General features: G+C 58.6%; 1 protein-coding gene across 8 annotated transcripts in view; it reads right to left on the bottom strand.

Moving 5' to 3' along the window:
- LOC122375535 (neural-cadherin-like) overlaps positions 1-20,857 on the bottom strand; it is a 117,827-nt gene that overhangs the window by 96,121 nt on the left and 849 nt on the right. For all 8 annotated transcript variants that reach the window (XM_043355016.1, XM_043355030.1, XM_043355023.1 and 5 more), the window contains exon 2: positions 17,581-18,959. In XM_043355016.1, the coding sequence (XP_043210951.1) occupies positions 17,581-18,883 (1,303 nt within the window). In that variant the 5' untranslated portion in view covers positions 18,884-18,959. The remainder of the gene's footprint in view (positions 1-17,580; positions 18,960-20,857) is intronic.

Below are 20,857 nucleotides of genomic sequence, written 5' to 3'. Positions count from 1 at the left end.
CGTACTACGAATACCCGTCACGACGCCTACTGGTTTACCTGACCTGACCTGACCCGACCTGGTCTAAATGCTTCAAGACATCATCTGTGATCAAAACTAACACGATATTCGTGATCAGCACCCCGAAAAACCCCTTAGCAGCCACACTTTACGACTTTCTAACAGGTCCCGATTATCCCGACTTTGGGTCATTGACCTGACCTGGAAGGTCAACCAATGACCTAGGACCTTAAAATTGGGTATCATCGGCTTCCTCTCGTCACGGGCAACACGCTCGTTTTTTCCGCGAAGCTCTAGCTCGATCAGGGGCCAAACGGCAAAGGGGGGGTCCAACCGACCGACCCCCCCCCCCCCCCCCCCTACACATTAGAAGCTGGCAAACGCCGCACACATGCGAGGGTTAAATTGAACTTTTTTAGCCAAACACGTACACATATGATAAAATGATTGTCACCATCGTGTTCTACGCCCCAAATTACCCATAAAACATGTGTCACAGGCTGCGAATATCAGTATTGATTTTCGAGGATATGTGCCTACCGGGTTGACCTGACCTTGACCCTGACCTATGCTTGACTGACCCCTACATGGAGCTGGCACTCTTGTAGGCCTTATATGATGGATTGTGCACCGTTTTGACAGAGTTTATGACGAGAGGCGCCCATTGCGAAGTCCTGAAGTCCATGCTACTGAAAGCCCGATTTCAGGTGTTTGACCTGACCTTGACCCGACCTGTGACCTCAAAATTCAACATTAAAGTACTCGTCTGAAGCGTCTCGTCGCGTTCTTTCGTTTGCCGCCTCGTGCGTTTCGCTGCGCCTATTGGTTCTCGACTCTCGAGTTATCGGCTGGGGGCGTTTAACGCCCCCCCCCCCCCCCCCCAGCAAACGGTGGGTGGCGAAATCCCCCAGCAACTGCCGGGTTAACATCCGGCCGGCATTGCTGTCCCAGTACCCGATGACCTGTCCAACTCATAGAACTCGTGGCACTTTCAGGGCATCGCGGCGATCGCCCTCAGCCCCCACCCCAGCCCACACGGCCGGCACGCACGGGCCGCCCCGGGGCGCAGCACCGGGTCGCCGCCGGTCACGTGGTGCCGTAGAGCGCCAGCGGCGTCGGTCACGTGATCGGCGCGCGCAGGCCGGCGCCGATATTGATTGGTCAGATGAGGCCGGCGGCGTGCTCTCTGACGGCATCGATTGGCGGCCGCCGGCGGCGGCGGCGGGCCACCCCAGCTGACGACCCCGCTGCTGCCGGCGGCCGCCCGCGGGGCCAGGACGGGGGCTGACCGACTGCACGGGACCGGCGGCTCGCGGCGGGCGCCGCTGAGGACGCGGGGAGTCGGCGGACGGACACGGGAGGCGGCGCGATATCGTGACTCGGCCGGCGCACGCGCCTCTGCACCCGGACGGTAACCACTCGGCACTCGACAGTCTCCTCACAGCGCACGGCGAGCGGAGCGGTGCGGACGGTATCAGACACGAGATCGGACGGGAGCACGACACGCCCGCCGCCACCGGTGACACGGGCCGACACGGGTCGACACGGGGCCGACACGGACCGCCACTCTGGCAAACTGGCCTGGTGGTGCGGAACTGCAGCGGCGGCACACTTTGATCCAGTGTTGGGCGATTCACCGGATATGCGAGCACATTCGGTGCCATTAGGCTTCCCCTCCCTCCTAGAATAGGAATTCATGAAGCTGGCTGTCCTGACACCTCAAGTATGCAATCCTGACGGCTTGAGTATGAAGCCAGACACTTATATGCTGACCACTGAGTTCATCTCCCGCAGGTCACAGTCACGACTGCCTGTGATCCCCCTCGCCTCCATCTCCACATCAAACGGCACGTCCACTCAGCGGGCGTCACCTCCCGCCGCCTGGGGACCATTCGGCGGGCCCCGACCCTACATCTATCACCATAGCACGCCGTGGACGGCCACTATAAAACCCGGCTGTCAAAGCCACCCGGAGAGCACCGGGCGCGCATCTGTGCAGCGGTCGAGGCCAGCGCCGGAGCGTTGCCGACCCCAGGAGCCGGCAGCGGCGGAGGAGGAGCGCTCTGCGGGCTGCAATTTCATCACGACCGCAGCTGCAGCGGCCCGAGTCACGTCAACAGCAGTCAACAGCAGTAAACAGAATACAGATCGGGCGAGACGACCGCCGCTGACGGACGAGATGAGTTTAACTGCGTCGGCGCTGCAACGCAGCTGCGAGCTCCTTCAAAGCTACGGATGGTGAGGCAGAGCCACGAGAGCTGAGAGAGAGAGAGAGAGAGAGAGAGAGAGAGAGAGAGAGAGAGAGAGAGAGAGAGAGAGAGAGAGAGAGAGAGAGAGACCGCACGCTGTCGCACTCGGCAGCGGGCGCCAACAGCACGGGTTGTCGAACGAGCAAAACCGAGCCGAGCAGACGGGCAGGACGCAGCTGAGCGGGGTGCGTCAAAACAGAGCACAGCTGAGTTGCGCCGAGATCGAGTAAGAGTCGCGTCGGGCAGGCGCAGTGGGCATAATTCCCTTGCATACTCCCTTGCAATCATAGGTCGTCAGGAGAATATGGTCAGAGCCGGTCTGCAGAGCTCGGCCGGCCGGCCGGCCGGCGCCGACGGACATCGACGGCTCATCGGCCGTCACAAAAACAAACAGGATCGCCGCCATAAACAGTATCGATGATCGGCGGCGGCGGCGCCGACACCGGACAGGCGGCGCAAGACAAACTCACAAGACCTGCAGACCAGCGAGCAGGCCCGCCGACGGGACGATCAAATGATGGACAGGCGACAAGTCATGGCTCCAGGGCGGCGGGCCACAGCCGGAGACACACGCTCAGCATCACTCCGAGAGCGGATGTTATGCTGTTCAGGAAGTACTCCCGAGATAAAAAGGCGTCCTTTGTGTGATGTATCGTTGGTTTATTCGGACCACTCAGCGGACTCAGGCATCGGGTGGCGCCCTGGTATGTCCAAATTCCCGAGTCAGCAGAGAAACCGAAGATGACTTTGTCATGTCAGCACGCTGGTTGGCACAGCAATGGGGTCGTCAGCAACCTTAGCAGCAATAGTCAGCGAAGGACGGCGATTACGCCCCAATGCTTGGAAAGATTTGAGACCTTTGAAAACAGCCTGAAAAAGACTAAGCACCAGTGCTTTTTATTGGATCATGGATGAATGTGGTGAACCGTTCATTGCCGATCCCATTTTGCGCCTAGTTAGCAGTGACCTGTCACCATCCCAAAGCCCACCTGGCGAAACTGTCACCGCACCACAGGGCACCATCGGTCAGCGATGTGGGCGATCCGTCACCGGCTCGCCCGTCATCTGTCACCGATGGACCCGTCATCCGTCACCGGACACGGTCCACCGTCTGACAGACAATGGGAGCGGACCGGAGCACCCACCATCACACAACAGCGGTCCGCGGTCATGGGACCGACCATGAGCAGCGGTGGGTGTGAGGGCAGGGAGGGGGGGGGGGGGGGTTAAATGCTGAGGCAGGGGTTGAGGCGCAGCGCAGTGCGCACGGGCCTCAGCTTAGTAGTTAGTGCTGAGGCCGAAGCTTTAGGTGAGCTGGGGTAAAGGCTAGGGCCAGAGCTGAGGGTAGGGCTGAGGTTCAGCTAGGGCTGGGGATTGGTCTGGGCTTGGACTAAGGCTAGAGCTGGAACTAAACATGGGTCTAAACTGATAACTGGACTACAATAAGGCCTTTCAGCCACTAATCACAGCCTGGCTGACCACTCCATCCAAATCTCCTCTACTTTGCGGTCATCCCCCAGTGTTGAATCCCTCCGTCACGATCACGGCTGACTGGCGACATCACGACACAGCACGACAGACGTGAGGCGATGATCTGACAGAGCCGGTCCCAAGCTAAGGGCCAGGGACGCGTCGGTCGCACACGGTATATCTGCGTGCGTCTCATGCGTAGCGGCAATGTGACCGTCGGCGGTGGGGACAGCGCGTAGACCGCCCCATGCATTATTAAATCGTTCAGTAATGTTTTATTGATCAGCGACACGTCTGCCAGACTCGGATATAAAGCCCTAAAAAAGACACGCACAAAGGCGGTTACGACGTAACAAACCGACGTCCGCTTCAACAACGAAACCAAACCATGACAGCACCGCGAAAGCGAGATTCAATATATCGGTGTCCCCGCAGTGCTGTAACTCCTGCCCCGCCGTCATTTCGGTCCCGGGGCCTGTCGACGGCGTGATTACACCTCGTGCTGCCGGCACCGGAACCAATGCATTTGTGCGGGCCATAAATCACAGGTCGTATGCGATGCAAAGTGCCGTCCGGGCCTTCAAACGGGCCCCGTGCCGTCCGACCGCCGCTTTGTCACGCATGGCCCCGACTCGCCACGAGTGACGGAGCGTTGAAGATACCAACACGGCGCGGCCGGCGCCTTAAACCGCATTCATTAGAGGTGCCAGCAGGTGTTTGTGAACCGGTGTCAACATTATCACCAACAGGTGACAGTATACAGCCGGCGTGCAGCGTTGCCTGTGCAAAATGATTAGTGCAACATTTGCACCGAGCGCTGCCGTTGGAAATTATGGACCGACCTCACGGAATGATGAATGGCTGATTGATGGCATGGCTCCTTGGCTTTACTTGCATGATTAAACTGGCTATGGCTTTACCATAATTAGTTTGGTTGAAATGGACGCGTTACAATGACCATGCGCATTGAGCGTATAGGACTAAGTCATTGGCTAAAAGCAGTGAAAACAAACGCTGGGCGGCGGGCGCAGGACAGCCTCATTCCCAATTCCCAACTCAAAGCACATCAGAGAGTGACCTCCACTCCCGTTCCATCCTCACAGGCACCCCACCGGACCACATCTCGCCACGGCAGCCCACCCGATCGGCCTCGGTCCCATCACTGCCCCTTTGTTCACCGCCGCCGCCGGCAGCGTGGAGCGTGAGGAGATCGACCCTGGCTGGCCCCTCTGACACCGCACCGCGCCGCGCTGCCGCTCTGCGGTGCGGTACGCTCCCCCTCACCGCGGCGGGGGGCACATCTGCGGCGGACGGGTCGCAGGAGAGGTGAGGAGTCCAGCGCTGCACCCTTCCGCCGTCTGGTATCGGCCGCACGCAGCCGCCGCCGCCGCCATCGGCCGGTCCCAGCTGCGTGCCGCCGATAAATGGATCTACTCCGGGAGGGAGGATGGAGGGGTGAGGGATGGCGGTTGACGCCGGCGGAAGTCGCCACAGAAGCCTCACCGCTGCCGCCGCCCGCAGCATTCATAACCGGGCCCACCCATGTGGGGACGGGGACGGGGACGGCTCCAAACTGGGGGTCACTCTGACCAAACACTGACCCTGGGTGTCAATCAGCGCCGCGGGGCGTCGGGCGGGAAGCGTCCGGTCAACACACAGGGCAGTCCACACGCGGAGGAGGCGGACGAGAGGCGTCGACCGACAGACGACTGCGCCGCAGACGACGATGTCGACGTGTCACGGAGGTCACGCCGGCGGTGTCAGGGGTCAGCGGCATTTCCGGCGGCACCGCGCCGCACTCGCCGCCCGCTGCGTCCGACGAACAGTGGCGCAGCGCGACGAATAGTGGCGCGGCGCGGGGCCAGGCCGCGGCGGCGCCGGGCGCATTCCACCGAGGCGGCGGACGCGGCAGGCAAAAAGCACCGAGCGGCGGCGGTTACCCACCGGTTACCCACCGGTGCCCAGCGGTGGGCTAATCGCACGCAGAAAAACGCACGTCCCAGGACGGCCGCAGAATGACGAGGCTGGTGCGCTGGACGGGCGCCCGGCGCGCGTCGAACGCAGCCAGGTGAGGTCAGGTGAGGTCAAGTGAGGCAAGGTGAGTCAGGTATAAGGTCCGGTGAAGTCACGTAAGGCAGGGTTATTGAGTAGATCTCCAACGGTTACATGACGCCGCACGAACCTCAGCAAGTGGTAAAAGTCTAAACCAAGCACCAAGCAAGCCGAAACTGAGCTCGGCTGAATCGGTCTGAGCCCGATAAAAGTCGCCGCTGAGCGCCGATAAGTCCAGTATGGAGCCGATAAGTCGAGTCCAGGCACGGTAACAGCCATAGTTGGCGGGCCGCCGGCCTGGAACGGCCCCGTCGGGACGCCCGGACGCAGAGAGCGTCGGGGTCGAGCCTCGCCCGGCCGCCGTCTCGACGGCCGTTTACTAGATCGTTGCGGATTTTGTGGCGTTATCAGCTGGCGGTCGACGGGTGAACTTTGCAGACAGACGCACCACCGCCGTCGGACGCCAGTCGATATCGTCAGACACCGCCCGGGCTCTCGGGAAATTAGCGACCGGCGCAAGCCACCATGTCTCGTCAACAACTCGAACGAGCTCATCTCCGTCCTGCTCAACTGTTTTGCAGTCAAAGTGATCACAGGCGATCTTCAAAGGATAAAGACAATGCCGCCGGTCGAACCTGCAACAGGTGCGAGGCAGCAGTTGTAGGTTCTCCTGTCTTCCCCAGTTCTGCCGGTTGCAGTGGCTTGTTGCTGTACGCAGGACACCCATAGCGTTTCCAATCGAGAATGATGTCAGATGAAAACTCATGTCAAGACCAACGCAGCGTCGCGCATGTTTTACACCTGTCGATTCAGCTAACGACCGACGAGCAGGTCCGGTCTCACGAACGGCAGCAGAGACGGCTGCACAGAAAACAAGTCGTTACTTTTCGTCTGATCTGCGAGACGACGCGGAGACGAGCGCAGCTCCTCAGCGACCTCCGATGTCACTCTGATGTCAGCGTGACACGCAGCTCACCGGAATTCTCCACGCGATTCACAGACGAGATTTCATCGGCGGGGCCATAGTTCACATTCCTCTCAGGGTCTCAGAGGCTCCCCCACAGCCGAAGAATACAGAGCAGACCGTGAGACGGTGGGAAGATAGCGTCCGACTGTCCGTTCGTCCATTCGCCACTCCTCATCGCCGAGTCATTCCAAATGATAATTCGGTCCCATGGCTACATGGACGATTATGGTCATACAATGCCGGAGCGAGTCATTCTAATGCCGCCTCCATGTCATCATCACAAGGCCGACACTCTCATCCATCCTGTTCTCGGCGGGAATATGAGAGTCGGCACGGCGGCCCGAATGGCGGATCCTCGGTCCTCTCGCCCCCTCCCTCCTTTCCCGACATCCCAGCCGGCGCCGATCAGCACAGCTCGGCACCAACCACCCCGGCCCGCCAGCCCTCGTCACAGGGCAGATACGATCCAGCCGCACGACACCCGTCAGACTGGCGAGCCGCGGGTGTTGGCTTTGGCAGCATGGTATGTGCTTCCTACGGTGGTGCCTCACAGGGACCGTCGCCGCCGTCGCCGCCCCTTCCGTCGCTTCCAACGCAGCGGCCGACGCGTAGTACGCCTGTGCGTGCGTGGTCGACGTTCCCTTCCCACCACCGCCGCGCCAAGCCGGTCCCAGAGGGTCTCCACGCACCCTCAGTGTTCGTCGGACGACCCCTCGTCGCCAACACGTGTGCTCCACACCCCGAACACCCGCGGCAGACGGAGAGGGGACCGCCATCGACCGACGGCGACGGCGGCAGGAGGGGATCGGTGCGCTCAATCTACCGCGTCGGACGCCGCGTCCGTCCCCACGCCGCGCGCGCGCCGGCGCCGGCAGTTCCCAGGCCCAGCAGTGAGCGAGTTTCTAGGGGTCATGAAGTCATCGCCGTCTGCCGTAATCCGTGGTAGCCCGGGTTAGACGACCGTGGTGGTCATTGCGGTCAGACGATGACCGTAAACTGGCGACTACCGCCGCCGGCTGCAACGGTAGCCGCCGCCGTCACGATTCCGCCGCAGCGCCGCTGTCATGGCTCTAAGCCGGGGTGGTTCCCGCGGGCGGCGGGCCGCAATGCAGGAACGGTCCCACAATGCGAAACGGCCCCCAAACCGGCTGATCCCCCCCGTCCCCACGCCAACTCGGACCTAATCCCGGCTCAGCTCCAAAAGTAAATGGAGCGTTAAAAGTCGGTGCCGCACCTCCATCGGCGCAGACTAAAGAGAGCGACGCCCGTCAGCCTGTCGGCTTACACGTCCGCTAGTAGGCTAACGTGGCACACACTGGACGTCAAATTCAACACCGGGGCATCACAGGATTTACTCCTCACCGCGCGTCAAATTCGTCACACGCCGGGCGCCAGATTTGCCGCCCGGCTGTCCGGAGCAGCGGCGGTGGCGGCGGCTAAATCTGGCGGTCGGCAGAGCGATGCCGGCTGGGACGGCGCGCGCCTGCGGTCCTGGCGCCGCTGACTGAGCGGCTCTGCGGCAGGCGGCGTGCCGAGATCATCTCAGATCAGAGGCGCCACTCGAGTGGTTTTTGCTGACCGAGCAGGTGCACTGAGAACATATGCCGCATAAGGAGCACGTCGCACGAGCCAAGACGGTGAACTGAAGAAAGAAAATCCGCCACCGCCGCGGCCGCCGCGCTGCCCGCCGCACGGTGTCGTGACCGAGCCACGGGCTGCGGCCGGCGGATTCTGATGGGGATCAGGCCGAGCGCGGGGATGAGATGCGAGATAACGAGGCTGCCGGTCCAGTCACGACCCTCAGTCCAACCAGGCGACTCACGAGCGCATTGGAGTGTTCCGGAGTTCACAGAGAGCAAACAACTGACGGTGCCGAGCGCCTAAACTCGAACACGACTGGACGGGCAACTGAGCTGTGAAGCTCGTTTATCAAACCAGCTTTTAACTGCCCGCCAGTCTTTGAGTTCCAGCTACATAAAACACCAATTTCACCGTCAACCATCCGGAAAGCCCGGCGATAAAAACCGCCGGAGTCCTCGACAAAAACTCTCCGAACGCTCGTTATGCATGAAAGCATAAAGACAGGTGCCCGTTAGCCATTTCATCAATTCAGCTTTCCGAGTTGGGCTGTTGGAGCGCACGGCACTCAGGCATTGCGCCAGATCAGGTGAGACAAACTGACGAAAGGTCACGACACGCTCCAGGTAGCAATAGGTCTAAGGTGGAAGGAAGTCAGCAATAGCAAGAAGACAGCGTAGGTCTACCGAACACATAGGAGAGGCTTGGAACGACTGCTTTCCTAGACAGCGGACTTATTGCGTCTAGTTGGGATCAGACGAGGTACCGGGGAGATAGCTGGCAGCGCCTAAACATCGCCAGCTGGCACCGATTTAGTAGGTGATCTTTTTCGAGAAACTCACAAGACAAACAGCTCGCCTTGGAAATGACAAAACGATGTCCGTCTTGACGAGGAAATAAAGCAAATGAAAGAAAACTTGTAGTCGTTAGCCCGCCAATTCCGAAACCTGTCGAGGTTTTTCGAATGGCGGGGAAAGAAATTGGCCGTTCCGCTGGCCTGCAGCACAAGAGACATGATTAACTGCCGTCCCGGGGGAAGAAAATTACATTCGGACTCGGACCGTAAATCAGTGTCCGTGTTACCGCCCAAATTCCGGCGACCTTTTCTAAACGGCAGAAGTTCGGACTCTGTCGGTATTCTCCCGGCTCAAATACCAGCCATACTCAGTGTTTCGTAATTCTGTTTACCGCACCGGTAAGATTCAGATCTGGTATGTTTGGGCGAGGCGGCATTATCTGATATGATCTGTCCTTCAAGACGGAGTCCCTATATCACTTACAGCAGGGGCGGGCAAAGTCCGGCCCGCGGGCCGGATGCGGCCCGCCAAGCTCCGGCGTCCGGCCCGCGGCCTGGATAGGCAGTAGAGTTGCAAAGTTTCCCCCAAAGGCTGCTACCGGCACCGCCCCGCCCCACAAATTTTTTGGGGGATACCGGCATGCTACCACGCCCAAAGCAAAAACACCACCAAATTACCGGCATACTAAAAACCTGCATTGTTGATTCCAGTTTACCCCTACAAGAGATGCCACATTTTCCTCTTAGTGTCCAAAGTTTGAATCATATGCTAAATTTTTTTTTTGTGCAAAACAAAAAATACCGGCATGCTACCGGCAAGACATGCCAGATACCACAAAAAACCTGCGGTAGTGAAAAATTACCGGCATGCCGGTAATGCGGTAGGGAAACTTTGCAACTCTAATAGGCAGCCAGCATTGCAATCCGGCCCGCGAGCCCTACGGAAGCCCAGTTTAGGATTATGGTTCATCCGAGTTCAGTAGCAATAGCACCACGGTGACCTGCTGTTCTTCAGTGAGGCACGCTGGCTGAGTCGCGGCGCCATGCTGTCCCGTGCTTGCGAGCTCAGGCAGGACATCGCGAGCTTGAAGCTCGCGAGCTATATGAGAAAAGCTCGTCATACGCCGATAAATTCAGTGATTCCAGGTGGCTGGCTGACCTGGCTTTGCTCACGGACATCACATCCCACCTGAACACGCTGAACACAAAACTTCAGGGAAAGGATCTTCTGCTCCCCGACATGTATGCGCATGTCACTGCCTTCGAGGTGAAGCTTCGTCTGTGGGAAGCCCAGGTAGGTCGAGGACAGCTTGACCACTTCCCTCGCCTGGCCACCTGTGCTGCGGAAGATGTTGCCCGCGATGGATGTGCCGCTGCTCTTGCCACTCTGCGCCAGGAGTTCACGAACCGCTTCGCTGGCGTTCGGGAGCTCGCTACCGACTTCAAGCTGGTGACAGCACCGTTCGACTTCAGTGTCGACGAAGCGCCGGTATCCCTACAGATCGAGTCGGTGGAACTTCAAAGCAGTGATGAACTCAGAGGAAAGTTCCGAACCTCTTCGCCTGTGCCCGTCTTCCGCGATGTCATTATCTCCACTGGCGGATATCCCAACTACATATCGCACGTCCAATGCATCGCTGCCATGTTCGGTAGCACGTACTGCTGCGAACAGCTGTTCTCCAAAATGAAGTACGTGAAGTCCCGCCTCCGATTCAGACTGTCTGATCGTCACCTGAATGACGTCCTCAGGCTGAGCTCGACGACATCTGTGGCGCCGAATGTCGAAGGGCTTCTTCACGGCAGGAAGCAGCACCACCCTTCGCACTAAAAACAAGGGTGCGGTGATCGAAGGACGCATTCCGGTACCTTTCTGGGACAGCATGAAGGGAGTGACGTGGAGTATCGTGTCAATACAAAGAGCATGTGAATCACAAAGTATTTTGTCTTCTTACGATCGAGAAAAGTTTTGCGGCATAAACCAAGAAACTTAACATAAACATCAAGGTAGCCCGCCGTCTCCAGCTTCTTGAGGCACTTCTCAAATAGGTAAGGTGAGTCGTTATTTCTATGATTCCTGTGTCTGTGCATTTTACAAAAGCAGACTTGATTTTTAGTACGGCTGTCATGGGTCAAAAGTCATTCGTTTGATAAGTGTAACTATAGTTATTTGTCTCTGTCATGAGACAGTCATTGAACGTCGTTAGTCAGTCGCGTCATAGCAACATAGCATCCATTTTAGTCATTGAAAACGAAACTCTGGCGAGCTTAGCACTCAGGCCCCCCAGTTGCTCACAAATGCAACACCCGGCCCGCGCTCCCAAAAGTTTGCCCGCCCCTGACTTACAGGAAGCCGTCTCTCCAGCAGCGCTCTGGCAACTGAAACTGAACCTCCAGCCGCCACAAAGCAGTCGCTGAGCGCAGCCTACCGACCGGATGTCTCACGGCGACCGCTCTCACATTCAGCCCTTCAACGGGTCACCTTGTCTGCAGACAGACGCCACGGGGTCACACCACCGACTCGGTGACCCTCAGAGCGCCCCCGGCACCGGACGCCGACCCTGACTATCTCCGGCCATCGCGGCACGGCGGCCGACACAACCAGCCCCGGGCGTCTCCAAACAATGGCCGACCATCGGCCGACCATCGGCAAACATGGGCCATCCATCGGCCGACGGCGGCCATTTCGACGCGACAGTCGTGCCGGAGACAAAGGCCGACGCGGCAGAGACAAAGGTGACGCGGCGCTGACGCCGTCCGACGACCGACAGCGCGCGTTATGGATGCGCCCTGGGACCATTACCGTTCGGGGAAGTGCTGAGACCGGCGACCGGCGCGGCCAGCGCGATCACACGGCGTTCGAGCACCCCTCGAAGCCGCTCCACGGCCGGCGCTCCGTGCCTTCACCGTGATTAGCCTCGCATGTCCGCCGGAGGCCGCCCGCACGTGATTTTACAACGCGTCCACCGAGCAGCGGAAGTAGCCATTAGGCGAACAAATTAATCCGGCTACCGCGACCGTAAATGTCGGAGCGGACACAGTGGCGAGCACGGACATAACGTCTGGTATGTCACGAGAAGCTCGGGGGTGGACACACAGGAAACGGCTCGGCGCTGGGGGCGCGGCCGGAGGAAATACATTCCGGGTTCGAGCCAGGCAGAACCTCGCTAGGTCGGGTCGGAGTGAGGGCGACATAATGCCACGAAGATAGCACCAAGCAGCGTCGGCCGACAGTCCTCGGCATCCGGCATCGGATGGCGATCCCAGGAGCCGCCGGCGGCGGGGACGGGCGAGGTCATCTGCCCAGCTCGGCGGACTGGGGAAGGGCGGCGCCGAGACCGCTGTGGCAGGTGGCGGGGAGGAGAGGAGGAGGAGAGGGAGAGAGGAGGAGAAGGTCGCCGCCGCCTCCCCCACCGCCACTAATTACCTGGCTACCGGCCGGGTGGAGCACAGCACCTGGACAGCCGGCCGCAGAGGTCACACACGGGATATGGTGTGGCGTGTATGGCAGCTAATACAGAACAGAATTGCGAGATAGTAAGATCCGTCGCAATAGTAAGCCTCTAGCGTTGGAACACCTCTCCTCTGTAACAAAGCCAGAGCCAGTAACAAAGCCAGCTCCTCTCATCCAGAAGCCAGACAGAGCGACTATCGCCCTGACTACAGGGTCAAGAGTCACCGTCAGTTGACTCAAGGACAGATAAATTCATCTTCGAGTAGGTAACGCTGCCAAACTCAGAACAGGCGGCAGCCGGGGCCGACAGCCGGTAGCCGGGGCTACCAGGAGGCAGGCGGCACACAGCTGCAGCGCGTTTGCAACATGGCCAATAAGCGGGGACCAGTGCCGAATATCAGCTGTCGCAGTCGCGGCGACCGTTGGTCCCCTCGCTCCGCACATGTCTCGCCACCCGTTCGGTGGGCGTCAAAGGCAGCTTCACGGGGTGCCTGGGAAGGGCAGAGGACCAGCTGGAAGGCAGGCAAGCGTCTGATAAGTGGAGTGGGAAAGGGAGCGAGGAGAGAGGGAGGATGAGAGAAAGAATAAGAAAGCGAAATAGAAACAGACAGAGAAAGAGAGAGAAAAGAGAAGGGGAGGATGTAGACTAAAGATGAGCAGCGAAGGAATCTCTCTGTCACATTAGCCTCTGATCGGCTCTGACCCAGCTCCAGCCACCTCTCCGTCCCAGCCCACAGGACCTCTGGAGGCGTCGCTCGGCCCAGCCCCGAGGAGCGGCACGCGGGCCATGATCGATGGAGTAGCGCCGCGGGCCGCCGGCCGGCCTAGGTGCCAGTGCCGCCGGGCGCGGGCGGCACGGCGCCGCTCGGCCGGCCGAACAAACGGCGTGATTACACGGCGCGGCCGGCCGGTGACGGAGCGCGCCGTCGGTGGTTACGGGGCGGCCACAGGACGGTTACGGGGCGGCCACAGGGCAGTTACGGGATGGCCACAGGGCGGTTACGGGATGGCCACAGGACGGTGACGGAGCGGCCACAGGACGGTCACGGGACGATACAGGACGGCCGCAGTCTCACAGACCACAGGTCGGTAAGAGGTCTGCTTCGACAGTCACTGATGACAGACTGACATTGCGGACACGCCGAAAGCAACGTACTAATACGCAATTGAAGCGTAAATTGAAGCTAAAAAGCTAAGCCGCGAAAGACATAGCAGCATAACTTCTGGAATGACTTTCTTTCTCATTTAGCAACCAAAGCGGAGCGGTGAGGCGCGGGACCTCCGAGCTGCGTGTCGCAGCGCCGGCGGCCCGCCGACCACCCCGGCCTCCGTCGGCCAGGTCAAAGGTCAGGGGTCAGCAGGGGTCAGCGGCCGCCGGCGGCGGGCCGGCTGTCGCCGCGCGCGGTCGATACACGACGCCGGCCGACCGCCGCCATTGCCGAGAGCAGGATCCGGGTCATGCCGCGGTGCCACCCTCGTGAGACGCAGCCCAGACGGAGGTGTTGTTCCGGGACCTCATCAGCATCGGTGGAAAATCAGAATAAAACTAAACCAAATCATATCACCGTCGCACCACACTCGCTTATTTAGTTGAGTTGGACGAGAAAAGGAATCAAAGCGAATTCACAATGTGATCTCAGCTTGTACGACTATTCAAATCCGTAACCAAGTCCAACCAAAATCAATCACACTGCTAATGCTATCAAATTTCAATAAAATATAAACCAACTTTAAATATAAAATCACAATAAAAAGAAATCAAAATAAATTATATTCCGAATTCGGCTCAAACGAAATCCAAAGGGGTCACGATACGAGACACGTGGATCACATCTTCATTCGAATCTAGCTCATACCGCTTCTGCGTCTGAAGCCCGGCAGTGCGGTTCAGAGCTTGTTTCAGCAGAAATGTGCAACTATTTAACCCAGCGTGGCCATTCCATACACTTTAAAAGAATTTCATCAGAAACAATCATCTTTGCCCAATTAGCAGCGCTACATTCATCCACACGCTAGGCATTTCTCATCGATCAAATATCAAAATTATTGAATGGACATTGCACAACGCACATTACATATATAAAACGCCATCATATCAGAAAACTGTGCCCTACTGGAGCAATGCCTACGATTTTCACTTCTGATATTACATGAAATCATTTATAATGGTGCGCTGCATGGTGCACAGATCACAGCGTCAGGTCTGCACCATTCCCTGGCGTGGACAGTGCTCGGACGGGCAGGTAGCCCCAGAGGGAGCCCGTGCTGCCCCGGGTCGGATCGGGGAGGGACAGGGAGGGTAGGAGAGGGACTCGGAGGTGGGGAGGGACGACACCGCCGCAGCTGTCGGCCGGCCCTGTCGCCGGCGACAGTTGGTGACAGCGCGGGCCAGGTGTCGCCCAACAGCCCATGTCTCGGTGTATGTCCGCATAGCAGCGTCTCCGGAAAACTCGCGTCTGTCTTATGGCCGGCATCATTAGTGAGTTGCGCTATCATCGTTGATGTTGTTATAAATCCTCCTAATCAACTAATGAAACAGCCGCCGACTTTGGCTCCAGTTTCGTTAGGCTGCCAGATCCCTGTTTAGACAGGGAGAAGTTCGCGTAAATCGATCGCAAGAGTACCGCGGCCGGGACGTTAGATAGCCCTCGCTATGCCTGCAGTGCATAGAGCACGAGATCATACAACCCAAAAGGCGGTCTGGAAGCGGTACCGTCACCTAGTCGATCAGACCATGTACCCGATTTAGCTTATCAATCAATCGAGGCGCCCGTAAACTAACATCACCACGAGTCCAGACACCCGACATCCAGGCGACAATGTCCCTCGTCACCCAGGCGCCCGCGACATCGGCCAGCAGGCCATGTTACATGGTCCCGGGACAGATAGAGGCCCACTCCCACCACCGCGCTCCACAGATGTTTGACCACGAGCCAAATACTCCGCAAAACAAACACGGTCGCTGCCAGGTACATACGTCTCTCGTCCTTCACCCGAGCTCGGGCTGAGTCACCGGAGCGATCGCCGCGGCCCGGGCATACCACAGCCATGTGGCTCCGCCGGCTCCCCGGCCGGCCGCTCACCGGGCCCGGAGGTCGCCGGGCAGCGACACCGCGACGCCGCGGAACCTCAGGCCACCGCTCGGACGATGCCCTCGCGCGGCGTCTTCCTCAGGGTCCCTCCAAATCGCGTCACCGGATCCGCCCCCTGCCGACGAGCTGGCTCCCTCACCGGCGCCCCTTCCGTGCGCGCGAGCTCCGGTTACCAAGTACCTGTCTGTTGGGCGACGGGGAGCCTCCCGTCCCGCCCCGTACCGTGCCGTACCGTCGCGTCCCGTACCGTCTCCACAGGCACAGGGGTATGCACGCCTGAAGTCCATATCGTACCTAATCAGCAAGCACACCGAGCCCCTCTTTTGGCTAGCACTGTCCCCACACTGCGTCTCGGCGTCAGACGATTGAGTTCGAAGCGAAGCCAAGTGAGAAAGGATTGGGTATGCAATGCATGATTTTATTTCCAATGGGTCGGTCCCGCTTTGCAGTTCACGAGAGCTTCTAATGTTCAGTGGATGTTACGGCATGCAAGCTTCAGGAGTAACACATACAAGGAAGGAGATACACGGGAAAAGACAAGCGAAGGAACAGCGCGACAGCGAACAGATAAGTCCCTTATCCCCAACTTATCCCCAAGCTCTCTTTGTCCCGGGACGACCTGTGGTACCCGCCAGAGGTCAGTGCTCCAGAGTGACGGTCACACCTGTCCGGAATGCCGCACAGGGGGACAGTCGAGGCCGCCTCAGGTTGGAGGTCATCTCACCGAGGCGACACGTTACGCGACGGAAAATGCGATGGTATTGATAGACGGGCGACGTTTTAGGGCGCCGTGGCGTCAGAATGTGACAGGAAACGGGGCGGGTGGGGCAGTGTAGCGTCTGGTGTGAGTGGGACTGACAGGATGAAATGGCCGTGAATACAGAGGCAGCGCGGAATTCAGAGCCCGCCCGACGGCTGGGAATGAAGTTTTAGTCCGACCACACCGTTAGTCTGGTATCTTAACCAGACCAGCTGCGGCTCCGTTTTTCGAACCACCAAATAACGTCTGTTCCGACCCCTCTATTCAGCTGTCGCTCTCTATTGTCCTACCCGGCAGTTAGCCAATTTTCTCGAGCCATCCCCACCCTTCCTCACGCCCCACGAGCACAAAAACGTCCCCCACTCCCTCCGTACGCCCTGTGAACAAAAAACTATCGATCCCTGGGGAGCAGGACCTCGGAAAAAAAAACTGGCGTTGAGTTTGTCTCGCAGATCCCACAACAACTGAGATAAATACATGTTTGCCCGCTCCAACATATACATGAACACGTGCAGCGGTGTAGTCAACGTTACGTTGTGTCTCTGCGGTAAACGTTATCATTCATAGGACAAATTCCCACTGAGAACATCGCTATCGATGAGGTAAAAAGGCCTCGCGTTCGGGCGCCTAAAATTGGAAAGACGCCACACAGTTTCGAAGACGGCGTGCGTTGCGTTACGCAAGTTTTCAGACTTCACATGCAACGCTAAATATTGCGGCATAAATCAGGCAGGTCCCTTGTTTGTTGAATGGATAGAGGGCTTATATTAATATTGCGCTGAGTGATCATTGTCTTAGGCACACAAGACGCACTTTAGCGAAGACAATCTTCCACTTCCCCACAGAACTAAACAAACGCAGGTGAGGACGCTCTCAGGTGGTGCCAAGAGTCATCTACTGGCACCGTGTCACCTCTTATCGACAGATACACAGCACACACATGCACAGTTATACACACGTCATCACAGAGCCCAGCCGACAAGCAACACTTCACAAATGACACTAAGTGACTTAGGACAGCACCGAAAAGCACACAAGTGTTAGAGAGAAGAACAAAACACCGTTCCAATAAAGCCTAAATTACCACCCCATATCCTCACGGTTAAAGCAGCACAGCAGTGCCCCCCCCCCCTCCCCCGCTCCCTCACTAAAGTACGGTACTCACCGGGTCCGGAGGAGCGGCTGCGCGTGTTCTTCACCGTCACCCAGAAATCGATACTCTTCTCCGGGCCGAGCTCCTCGTAGTCCCACTTCTTCTTCACCTTGACCTGGCCGTTCGGCTCGACCGTCACCCACGGGTTCTCGTCGCGAATCTTGAACGTCTCCGACTCAACCTCCTTGGTCAGGATGAACATCTCCTTGCCCACCTGGTTGCCGTCCTTCTCGCGGAACTCGAGCCGTTTGGTGGGACGCACGGCGCGGCGCACGCGGCGCTTGGCGATCCGGTGCTCGTCATCGGCTGCCGAGACGTCGGCCTTCTCACCCTCATCGGGCGTCAGGCCGAACTCGACGTGCACGCGGGCCGGGGCGCTGGTATGGTACCGACGGCCGTCTCGCACGTCGCTGGCCGACACGAGGAGTTCGTAGGCCTTGGCGCGCGGCGCGCCGGCCAGCAGGATCCTGCCGGTCAGCGGCTCCACGACGAACACCTCGCTGGGCGCCGCCAGCTGGAAGCTGATCCGATCGCCGTCAGCGTCAGCCGCCTCCAGCCGGCCCACCTCGGCCATGTGCGGCGTCGACAGCGGCGCCGCGAAGGTGAACAGCTCGCGCGCCAGCACGGGCACGTTGTCGTTGCGGTCGATCACGTGCACGAGCACGTGGCAGGCGGCGCGCTCGTCGGCTGCGGCCAGCTCGATGGTGATCTCGTGGCGCGCGCGCTGCTCGCGGTCGAGCGGCGCGGCCGTCACCAGGCGCACGCCGGTCGCCGCGCCCCGCCGCGGCTCCAGCCGGAACAGGTCGTCCGGGTCTCCGGCTATCAGGCTGTACCGGGCCTCCGGGGCGGCGCCGCCACCTGCCACGATGGCGCCGGCACCCTCCACGTCCGCGCCGGCCGGCTCGTTCTCAAACACGTGCGCCTCGTAGAGTTCATGGTCGCAGTGGAGCGGACCGCCGGGCGGGCGCACTCGCACCTCCAGCGGCACCAGCTCGCCGCCGCGCTCGGCCTGCAGCGGCACACGCGCGCCGGCCAGGTCCTGGAGCGGCAGCACGGTCATCAGCCGGCCGCCGGTGACCATCGCGAACCGCTCACTGTACTCTGAGGGCAGCAGCACCGCGCCAGAGCCCAGAGTCGTCACTATGTGTCCCACCGGAGCGTCGGCCGGCGCGTTCAGACGCCGCACCGGCTGCGGCGGCTCCTCCAGCACGGCCGATGCGGCCGCCGGCGGCCACAGCGCCGCGCCGCCGAGAACGACGGACAGTAACAACAGCGGCAGAGGCGGCGCCATGGCTCGGCCACGCGAGGCCGCCATCACGGCGCGCAGGGTCGCTCCTCGGGCCGGAGAAACGGTCCGGCGCTGGGGATCACGACGGTGACTTCAGCAGGGCCTGTGGAACAGAGCACGTGATGTCAGCCGGGCTGGCAGCATGGTCAGGAGAGTCAGCGGGAGTGGCGGACTAGGCTGAGCTAGGATGAAAAACTTGGGGTGCACAAGAGAATGCCCTGAACTGAAAACAATGTGTACGAAACCAATGCTAGGCAATGAGACAAATCCAGAATAACGGTCGAGAAATGCAAAACTAACAAGAAACCGTTTGCTAGCCTGAATCACGAAATTTCACACGTCCTCAAAGTAATTATCCTCTCGTAGGTAATTTGACAAATCGACGGCCAATAAAACCTCACAAGAGTCTACTAGAGATTGACACCATGGGCTCGTTGGACGTGTTATCTGGAATCTACGATCAGCAGCTGTGTGACGGACGGCACGGAGACTAGTTCGACCGGGAGGTCCACGTCGCCTACTGAACGCCCGATTAAGGACGGGGGAACGTGGACAGAGGGACGGGACAAGAGAGAGAGAGAGGGTGAGATAAGAGGGAGGGGAGGGACGGGGAGAAAGAAGAGAGGAGAGGAATCGTCAAACGACGATGCTCCAAGCGACCGTCGTGACACCGCAAAAAGTTTGCGACGGACAAAACAGCACCCCATTCCGATCATATTGGGGAAAAATATGGACTAGCCAGTGGCATGTTCAGCCAGAGGCCTCCGACCGATCGGCGCTTCACGCAGCCACGACGATCCATGATCCGTAATTGGTGATCCGTGATCTGTGCGATCCCAGCGCCCCGTGCACGACCGACGTGATGAGTACCAGACGCGACCCGTGCGCCGGCCGTGAGCCTATGTCATCAGTCCGGGCTGCGTCACATAACGCTGATCGCCCAGCGGCTGGCCGTGCCAAGAGCAGTGCATTCCGCGGCCGCGCTGCTGGTGACACAGGACCGCCGGCCGACAGCCAACGGAGGTCAGGGCTGGCACAGCTCTCTGTGGCCAGCTGGGGGGATGCCGCCGGCCGGCAGTGGGGTCGGATTGTCCCGAGCCAGCTAGGCTGTCAACTGAACACGGTGTGCTGTTGGTATCTGTCAGGGAACCGGCGGACGTGGAAATCGTAACGAGACAAGCGCACTGAAATGTAAGGATTCAAATGTTATCAGCATACCATGCACCTGACAATGCAGTACCTATCCCCTGCCATCACGTCGCCCAAAAGTCGTGCTTGACGACAGGTAAAATTCACGCCTTTCCGACAGAGACTGACAGCGACTCGATTCAGTGATCCCGCGTGGTCACTGGGTCGCCTCTGTATCCCGATCGACACCATCCATTGATCCAATTTGTGAGCGACGCCCTCGATTATTCCCGGCCTCTTGTGAGCGCGGCAGCATTCGTCAGTGCAAGAAAACAGCTCAGGGAGGCATCAAACGACATATAGAGGAACAGACAGCAGGACAATGATTTGTGGGTCAGTAATTCAGCTAAATCCTATATCAAAATTGGGTTCCAGCCTCAGACAAGAGTTGACAAAATCAGCCTATCACTGGGCAAAAGTTCAGCTTGAAATATGGTTACATATTGACATAGATGGAAAATGATATAATTGCTGAAAACCAATAGGTAGATTTAGAAAAGAGATATGCTATGGGTATGGAGCAAGATAATTGCAGCTGGCAATAGGGTCAAAATGATGAAGTTCACAACAAACACAAAATATAATCACAAGCTCATATGGTGACTCAATTAGGGGCCAAGGCAGGAGCCTTAGGTATATCAGTATGCACAATGCACATGTTTTACATTTACTTGATAGGGTGATGCATGATCAGACAGGAAAAGTAGTGATATCCTTATTCATATTAGGTAATTAAAAAAGGTAGACAAGCAAGTGCAGAGCTTCAGTCTCACAATATTCTCACAGCTTCCTTTAATAAAGGGTCAAGGCAGA

Source organism: Amphibalanus amphitrite, unplaced genomic scaffold (genome assembly GCF_019059575.1).
Source record: "Amphibalanus amphitrite isolate SeventyFive unplaced genomic scaffold, NRLGWU_Aamphi_draft 000041F_arrow, whole genome shotgun sequence".
NCBI lineage: Eukaryota > Metazoa > Arthropoda > Thecostraca > Balanomorpha > Balanidae > Amphibalanus > Amphibalanus amphitrite.
This window is presented reverse-complemented; position numbering and strand designations above follow the sequence as displayed.